The sequence below is a fragment of the Haemaphysalis longicornis genome, unplaced genomic scaffold (genome assembly GCF_048455015.1).
Source record: "Haemaphysalis longicornis isolate Haplotype H1 unplaced genomic scaffold, Haemaphysalis longicornis Haplotype H1 scaffold_2, whole genome shotgun sequence".
Classification (NCBI taxonomy): Eukaryota; Metazoa; Arthropoda; class Arachnida; order Ixodida; family Ixodidae; genus Haemaphysalis; species Haemaphysalis longicornis.
In genome coordinates this window covers 3,488,800-3,498,481 of record NW_027526295.1, presented here as the reverse complement: position 1 = coordinate 3,498,481, position 9,682 = coordinate 3,488,800, and the positions used below count along the sequence as shown (strand labels likewise).

Sequence of the window (9,682 nt, the reverse complement as noted above, 5' to 3'; positions counted from 1 at the left end):
GCCGGGCGTCCGCGGGGTAGGGGGTTTTGTTTCCGCGACCGTCCTGGTTTGCAGCGGCGGGAATTCAGCCATCCGGGGCGCACCCCTCAGCCGGGCCAAATCACTGCGCAGAGAATGCACCTCTTTGCGCAGCGATTTCACGGCATCGGCGTGAGCCTCGGTCTTTGTTGCGACCTCCCGGCGGAGCTGCTCGTTGTCCTCCCCCAGCTTTTAGCAGCCTGGTCGGAGAGGAAAGAGATTCCCTCCAGGGCGTCCACGAGAAGGGCACGGAGGGAAACCAGTTCGGCGGCAAGGTCAACGGCCTGCGTGGTGGCAGCTGCGAGAGAAGGGCTGGACGAAAGGGCCGGCGACGCTGCCGCTTGCGAAGAAATGCCGTGGTAGATGTTAGGGCTAACTGGCGACGAAGCAGTCTTGCACGCATTGCGAACGAAGCGCCGCGCACGTGACTCATGTAACTGGAGGTCGTCGTCCGGCAACGTGATACATTTCGCGTGAGTGCGTTTGTTGCACTCGCCGCAACGGAGAAATTTCTGTTTTCCGAAGAAAACACATGAACAGAGTACGCATGTGTCCTTGCTTGGCGCCATCGTGGAAAAGATGGAAAATAATAATAATATTGCTACTACTAATAATAGTAGTAATAATAGTAATAATAATAATATAATAATAATAATAATAATAATAATAAAAATAATATTCAATAAATCAATGTATATATTCAATTTCAGTGCCAAGGAACGACGGTTACATACATACAATGACATGAATCGTACAACACGGATCGCTAAAACTATGCGACACTAATACAAGCACACAGAAAGGTAATAGCAGTCATATGACACACAATAGCCGCAATAGTTACACACAAATAATATACTGTGCAAGTGAACACGTAAACAAATAAAAGATCCTGAGGTAATCATAAAAGCTTATACAAACAACAACAGAAAAAGCGTAGTTAAGGCTTGTTGGCACATACTTCACAATTGAACAACAGCGGTTAAACGGGACTTCTGTTGCTAGTCAGCGCTCTTTCATGTGAATATCTTGTCTCGTTGAACCAATGTTGTTGAATTTGTGACAAACAAAAAGTTGAAGAATATGCAGTTGTGTGTAATGGATCGAGCAAATAAAGGTACGTGGCATAACGAGATTATGTGGACGGAGTAATGACATAAGCCGTTAGCTACAAATAGCAGTGTTCAGCCCTACACGAAGCTGCCTCATGGAATCATTAAACGCATGCAATTTCTCACCATGTAAATTGTAAAGAAGGCTTTGCAGTCGGTGGACAGGCGAGTGATGAGTACCAGTGTCGCCAGTATGGAATGCATAGTGCGACCGCGTGCACTTCTGGGGAACTCGGACCTTAAGATTGGACAGTTCTGGGCACGAAATGGCTCCGTGAAGTAGTTTGTGGAGAAAGAGAAGATCAGTTAGATAAGGCCGACAACTCCAAGAAAGAAGCTTAGGAAACTCATGCAGACTAGAGCAAGATGCAGAACTGTGTCCTAGCCGGTTTTTATATATTGATAGGAATTTTTTCTGCTCCCTTTCAAGACACTGATGGCTGGAATTAGAAGTTCTATTCCAGTCGATGGATGAGTACTCTAACTAGGGCCGGGAAATCGATAAATACAGCTGTAAAAAGGAACAGGAGAGGTGAAATCACTGGTAAACCTGCACACCTCACCCAGACAACGGAGTGCCTGGCCGAGTGCCTGATGTGGGGAGTGAAACTGAGAGAACTGGAGAAAAGTATTCCAAGGTCTCTAACCTCGGAAACTTTTGAAAGACTGGTTTTATTAAGAGTGTAAGAAAATTCGACGGGGTGTGTTTTCCGGTGGTATGTGATAACTTTGGTCTTTGGTGGGTTCAGAATTAGGCCCTGCTCAGCACACGAGCGTGCGAAAGATGAGATGTCATGTTAAAGTGCGAGGCAGTCCTCAGGGGAGTTCACTATTTTGTAAACCTTTGTATCGTCAGTCTGCAAGAGGAAAAATCAGCTATTAATAGGGGCGGATACAATGTTAATAAAAAGAGAGAACAGAAGAGTGCCTAACATGGACCCCTGAGGTACACCGCTGGTAGGGCTGTATTCGATAGATGTTCGGCCATTTACACCATAATGCCAGCGTCTATTAAGGAGATAGATGCCAACAAGGCAACTAAAGGAGCGTCAACACCGCAGACCAGGAGCTTTTTCAGCAACAGTGGGTGAGTGACCAGCCTTACTTAGATCACAGTAAATTGTATCAATATGGCTGCGGTCTGGGACTGCTTTGGAAGCATGCGTCATAAAGCAAGCAAAATTAGTGGTCGTTGATGGCCCAGTTATGAAGCCATGCTGATTGGGTAAAAACGCATTTTTCACGGACGAAGACAATACTGTTTGCAATGCAGACTCAAAAGTTCGGACGCGGCACAGAGGATTGAAATCGGCTGGTAGTCTGCTGAATCCCTTTTGTCGCCGAGTTTGAAGGTAGGTTAAATCCTAGATATTTTCTATCAAGCAGGGAAAGTGCTGGTGATTAAACGGTTATTGAAAATCTGCGTTAAAATGAGATTTAGGATATGCTTAAATAGTTTTAAGTATGGCTGCCGGAATACCGTGTGGGACAGAAGACAGAAACGGCTTCATTCGTTTCAGGCTATCAAAAACAAGCTTGTCATCGAAGAGAACTGTGCTTTTCCCAAGCATACTGTTAATTACTGTCTCACCATCTTTGGTTGGTAAAAAAAATTCCCCGCATTTCCCAGAGGGGAAGAATGTGAAAGTGCGAATGCACGAGTTGAATTTGCGCGGTTCGGTAATGTTCGCGCGAAAGAGAGATCACACACACACACACACAACTACAAAGAAAGAAAGATGCATTTATTCACAGACACCTATTTGTGTTGTCGTTGTACTTGATTGCTAGAGCGGATCTCAGCTTTGAAATTTCGTGTCAGTACTCCTTTAAGCGGGTGCATTAGCCCTTCTCACGCCCGATTCCTGGACAATCCCCCCCGTGGGTATGTGCCGTGTCAGCGGCCAGGCAGCGCGCGCCCATCTCCCCCCGTTGCCAAGGAAGAAGAGGAGATTCCTGGCCAATCCCCCACGTGGGTATGTTATGCGGACATCGCCGGTGGACGCAGGTTCAGGGTCGCTTAAGAAGTGCATTCGCACTTAAAAGTGCTGCCAAAGTGGCGCGCAAAAGAATCGGCTATGTCAGGTAACTTCCAGAGGAGCCAACCAGGCGAAAGCGGTCATCGGAGGTATTTATTAGGAGCGAATGTACTTCCAGAATTTAGAAGGCTCATGCGTCGAAGGTATCTCTACAGATTCAAGATGGGCACTATAGCGTCTTTTTTAGAGCTTTTTGTAGGCAGAACGGTGTATACAAAACTCCTGTTTCCACGTGTCGAGCCCAGTGCCTCGTGCGTTTTTAGGTGCGCGATATTTCATTTTGAGGGCAGTTCGTAGTTTATGGGAAAACCAATATTGGAGTTTTGATCGAGATTTTGTGTTCCTCGTGATTTACTGGTCCACACCTCGCTTTACAATTTCTGTGAAGCAGCTGAGCTTCGTGTCAACATCAGAGTTGGTCAAAACAGTGGACCAATCTGGAGAAGAAATATAGTCGTATAAGCCTACATAATCACACTGTCTAAAGCAATAACAGCTAGGAGTTGAGCCTGAATGGAACAGTAGAATGCCGCACAAACAAAGGTGCAGAAATAAGAAGTGTGGGATCAAACCTTTTGGGATGAATGAAGGAAATGTCAGAATGTAAAATTGCACATTTGGTATGTCAGTGAAGCACAGGTCGAAAATATTCCCGCAAGAGTTTTTTGTAGGATTAAGCTGCTGTAAAGAACTAAAACGTAGGAAATCAAGCATTATGCTGCAATTTTGGTCCATGTAGTATTTATAGTGAGAAAATGTTGCCTTGTCGCAATGAATGTCCGGTGTGTTAAAGTCGCCTATGACAAGCAGGTTGTGATTACTGTTGACGGTTGATGCACGCTCCAGCAAGGACCTTTCGGCCTCCGTGGAGGCGCACGTCATGCTAAACCGATTCTTTCACCGTTTCATGTGCTGGGACTCCGGACCCAATAGACGTGCTTCCACCCCATCTTGCTGGTGTGGTGGGAAAGGAAGACTTAGACTCTCAACGGGGAGCCGTCTAGTTCGCGATGGAGGCCCTCCAACGCCAGCAGTCATAGATGCTGCCTCCCCTAGAGGAGGCTGGTATCTGCGACTAATTTAGCCGGCCAATAAAGATGTTCTCTCTCTCTCACCGTTTCGAGCTCCTCACACCGAACACAATGCATCGACTTGTCAACAGCCACCAGAACACCCCCCCCTCTTTGCTTCTGTAGCGGAAGCCTCTCGGCACCCCAGGGGCGGCGCTGCGGTCGCCGTGGAGAGCAGACGTGCTCCGCATGAGCTCCGCAGATTTTTCTAATTTCTCCGAGTTAATTGACTTTGAGCGACCGTATTTCAACTCCATTGTGTCCGTGAACATCTCTGGACTCTACTGACACCATTTTTGGCCCGGGTTATCGAGTGAGTTCCGAATTTTCGCCGATTACAGGTGGGCGCGGAACTAAGCCTAACTGGCCTCGCCTAGGCTTAGCTCGAGTATGGCCGCGGCGCACAGCTGCGCCGGCCGCCCGGAGACGCCGGCAGCCCCGGCGCTCGCCGCGCTCGGCTCCTCGACTTCGAAGATGGCCTCGACATCATCTCAACCCAACGCTGCTGTCACCCACAACCGTTTTGCGGCCCTCGCCATGGAGGACATGGAACTTGGCGCCGACGAGAGCAACAACACCACCACGCCGTCGAGGACGACGGAAATACTCAACAACGCCGGCCGCACCGTTATCGCGGTCCAAGGCAGCGACCTGAACCCGAGAGACACCGCAGGTTGGAAATTCCCCGCAACGAAGCAAGTAAGTCAAGTCCAACTTCAGCCCCAGGCTAGCAAGGACACTCAAAACAGCAAGTCAACCTCGCAATTCAGTGAGAGTCAAGCAAAGCGAATCGTAGCAAGGGTTACCAAAGCATCGCGCCTACCGGTAAATCTACCGAAGGAGGAGCGGAAAGTCACCATGAGACCAAGGGGAGGACTCTGCCTCGCAAGGCTCGATGTTGACGTAGTCCTATCGGCAGTTATCACAGCAGCGAGCGTTGCCAAAACCGTGGCCATGGCGGACACCATTTGCACAAACCCGACGCAAAACATCATCGTGGTAAGCACACCAGATGAAGATCGAGCAAACAAATATGCAAACGTACGCTCCCTGTACATCGGGGTCAAGAACTACGAAACATACGCTTACCGTACCGCCCCTCACGGTACCGCGAAGGGAGTCATCAGAGGCATAGCGCTGGACGCCACGGACGAAGACATACAGAACGACATTGTGCACCCGGCCAACCCATTAGCGCTGGAAGCACACAGAATTGGCAATACAACATCGGTGGTCATTTTATTTCAAGGGACGAAGGTTCCGAGGAGTGTCAAGTACGGCCCGTGCAGAGTTCCGTGCGGAATCTACAAGCAGCACTACGACGTGTGCAGAACATGTGGGAGGATCGGACATCGCGCCGACGTGTGTCCCACGCCGGAGACCAAAGTTTGCTTCGCGTGCGGCGCACCGAACCCGGCACCCGACCACGACGGGCAATGCAAGCCACGTTGCAAGCTGTGCAACGGAGCTCACGCCACGGGGACGGAAGGCTGCACACGCAAATACAAAGTGCCCTTTGTCGTTACTCAGCGCAGATGGGCAAAGAAGAACAATGAAAGGTCATCACTATCGCAAGTGGATTTCCCAGAATTGCCCCCGCCCTCGCGAGGACAATGGAAACAACAGCAACAAAAGCAAGGCGAGACGCCTGGAATCCGGAGAGGGCGCAGCCGTTCGAGGAAACGCGATAAAAGCAGAGGCCGCTCCACGAGCCGGGGAATTACCTCGCAAGAGAAGATGTACTGCAACCAAGGAAGACAACAACCGGCGCGACAGCTCAACTGGGCCCAAGCCGCCAAGACCCAAGAAACGGTACACACCAATGCAGCGCTAGACCAAATTAACAGAGCGTTACGACAAGAAAATGAGCAGCTGAAGAGGAGCCTAGCCGAGCTAACTGCAAGGCTGAACTCATTCCTCGATGCGCAGAACAATCAAGCGCTGAAGCTGAGGGAGCAGTTGCCCCAGCCAATATTACAAGAAACAACCCCGCAACCCCCGGCACCGGAGGAGGAAAAAGATAACATCGAGATGGAAGCACAACCTAGCGCGAAGAACAACGACAACGCCGAAACCGAAACGGGAGAGGCAGACAGACCGTACGGACCAGCACCAAAACGGAGGGCGCTCGAAGTCGCACGGGAAAGACGGGTCAACATGAGGCTGGATAGACTAGAAGAACGCCAGGACCAACTGGAGGCGAAAATAGACCGCCTAGACCAGACAGTCGGAGCACTCGAGCAGAAAGTCGACGCACTCGATCGCAAGATGGACGTAATCATCCAAGCACTCGTTGCAGCAGGCATTATACCACAACGAGCGCTGAACCTAACCCAACCATAATGGATAGCACAGCTAAAAAGGATCAAGGTAACCACCAAGCACGAAAACAGCGCAGCGGGAAATTAATAATATGGCAATGGAACTCCAACGGCTTTCAGAAGAAGAAAGCACAGCTTCAACAATACATACAACCCGAAAATACGCCGGACGTCATCATCATACAAGAAACGCTTAGCAACGAAGCACCGACGCTACCAGGGTACAGATCGTTTGCGAAATCCCCCCCAAGCGCCTGTGACACGGGATCGAAAAAGGGGAGGGGAGTCTGCACCCTGGTGAAGAAGGGACTCATAGTAATAGAACACGATCTCGTGCCACGCAGCGCTATTGAACACGTGACTACTGAAATCGTGGCCGGCAAACGCAAAAGGCGCACGAGCATCACGGTAGTATACCTCTACAGCAACCCAAGGCAACACAAGCAAAAGTTTAAGGCACTCATCCAGAAGACGAAGCAGATCGCGGGGGACAACATCAATTTCATTGCAGGGGACTTCAACGCACAGCACAGACTCTGGGGTTACCCCGAAACCACCGAGAAGGACAGCACCTGTTGGACGACATGACAAAAATGGGCTACCAGCTGATTAACTACCTGGAAACCACAACAAGAAACGCACTAACATCAACGAAGCGGGACACAAACCCGGACCTGACGTTTCTGGGCGAAACCACGAGGCCACTAAGGGTGAAATGGAGAAACACCGAGGAGCCACTGGGAAGCGACAAGATCCTCGAGATAGAGATACCCATCCGAGGCAACATCAAGGAAAGCAGACAACAGCACATTGTGGATTGGCATGACTACAGACAGAAATTAGAAGCCAACGGCCCGGAAACCATAGAAGACATTGAGACATGGGCGAACCTGCTCAACGGCACGATCCAGAGCGCCACGCAAACGGTCGACGCCGAAGCAGACGGCGTGCAAATCGACAGCCGCCTAGCGCACCGCATGGAAGCCGGAAACTCACTTAAAAATCGCTGGAAACGACAACGCCACAACAGGAAACTAAGGAAAAGAATAGCACAACTTAACATCGAAATCGAAAAACACAGTAAGGTGGTGTGCTGGCAGCAGTGGCACGCTGTATGTCAAGAAGCAGACGGCCAGTTACACAAGGGCAAGACCTGGAAACTACTACGGCACCTGCTGGATGAGCAACAAACCAAAGGAACCCAACAATACATACTCAACAGAACCCTGCACAAGGCGGTCACAGAACTGGGCGAAGACGAGGTGAAAAAGCGCCTCAACAACAAATATCTCCCGGAAACGCCGGTGGATCCGTTACCGGTATACACCGGCGCAGACAACGCACTCCTAGACGCAGATATAGAGTAGTGGGAAGTGCGTGCGGTGCTCCAATCGATCAATTGCAAGTCGGCGCCCGGGATAGACCAGATCACCAACAAAGCACTGAGAAATTTAAGTGATACGGCAATATCCCCCCTCACTAAATATTTCAACCCGTGCTGGAAAGACGGAAAATTACCACAGCAATGGAAGACCGCCAAGACGGTCCTAATACCAAAGCCAAACAAGCCACCGGGCATCGAAAACTTGAGGCCCATATCCCTCACGTCATGCGCCGGGAAACTACTCGAACACGTCTTGCTGAACCGCTGGCAGCAATACCTGGAGGAAACCAACATATACCCGGACACAATGCTCGGCTTCCGGGCCAAACTCTGCACGCAGGACGCCATGTTACTGCTAAAACACGAAGTGATGGACGGAAAGACCAAAGACAACACAGCGGTACTGGGGCTGGACCTACAGGGCGCGTTTGACAACGTGCACCATTCGGCCATCCTCAAGCAAGTATCTCACCTCAACATGGGAAGAAGATCCTTCACATACATCAAAGACTTTTTGACCGGACGCACTGCACATGTAGTAGCAGGGGACCTACAGCTCCCGCCCAAACAATTGGGAAGCACGGGCACGCCGCAAGGGTCGGTGATTTCCCCACTGCTCTTTAACCTCGTGATGATTGGAGTTGCCAGCAGGCTAAACACCATCCAGAACGTTAAATTCACGATATACGCAGATGACATCACGATTTGGACAACGCAAGGCAGTGACGGACAGATCGAGGCGGCGTTGCAAGAGGCGGTGTCAGCGGTGGAAGATTACGATATACGCAGATGACATCACGATTTGGACAACGCAAGGCAGCGACGGACAGATCGAGGCGGCGTTGCAAGAGGCGGTGTCAGCGGTGGAAGATTACCTACAGCCCACGGGGTGAAAGTGCTCACCGGCAAAATCAGAGCTGATGCTAATCACTCCACGAGGCAAACGCTTCAAGGAGAGACCAGTGGACATCACAATCAAGACGGGCGACGGGTAGAAATTCCCAAGGTCAAAACACTCAAAGTCTTGGGTCTAAGGCTCATAGACAAGGGCAGCAACGAAAAGACCCTGGTAAACGAACTACAAACAAAGATATTTCGAGCCGTTCGGCTCATCAACAAGGTGGCCACAAGACAGCAAGGCATGAAGGAGGACAGCCTGCTGAGACTGACACAGTCATTTGCAATCAGTCACGTCGAATACGTAGCTTCCTACCACAACTGGCGGGCGGACGAGAAGAAAACAATCGACGCCGCCATCCGTAGGGCATACAAGAGCGCCCTCGGATTATATCACCACACGAGCACAGAACACGTGCTCGCTTTGGGCGTACACAATACGCTCGAAGAAATCATGGAAGCACAACGAACAGCGCAATACCAACGCCTGGCCCAAACCAGAACGGGGCGAGCCATCCTGAAGCGGATCGGCATGGAAATTCCACACACCTCGCCAAGGGCAGCGGCCGCTCTACCCCGAGACGTACTGCGCAAGATCTGGATACCACCTGTACCGAGACACATGCATCCACAGAACGATCAAGAGCGAAGAACAGCAAGGGCTGTGGCTCTAACCAAAAGCCACGCCAACGATCCACATGCTTACTATGTGGATGTGGCCAAATATCACAATATACGGAACGCTTACGCGGCGGTGGTCATCAACGCAAGCACCGGAGAACTCGTCACCTCAGGCAGCATACGGTGCAGGACGCCAGCGCAGGCAGAAGAATACGCCATC

General features: G+C 50.5%; 1 protein-coding gene across 1 annotated transcript; it reads left to right on the top strand.

The window, feature by feature from the left end:
- The first annotated feature begins 4,713 nt into the window (after positions 1 to 4,713).
- LOC144166944 (uncharacterized) lies at positions 4,714 to 6,582 on the top strand. Its single transcript, XM_077696379.1, has one exon. The coding sequence runs from the start codon at positions 4,714 to 4,716 to the stop codon at positions 6,580 to 6,582; it is 1,869 nt and encodes a 622-aa protein (XP_077552505.1).
- Positions 6,583 to 9,682: the final 3,100 nt, after the last annotated feature.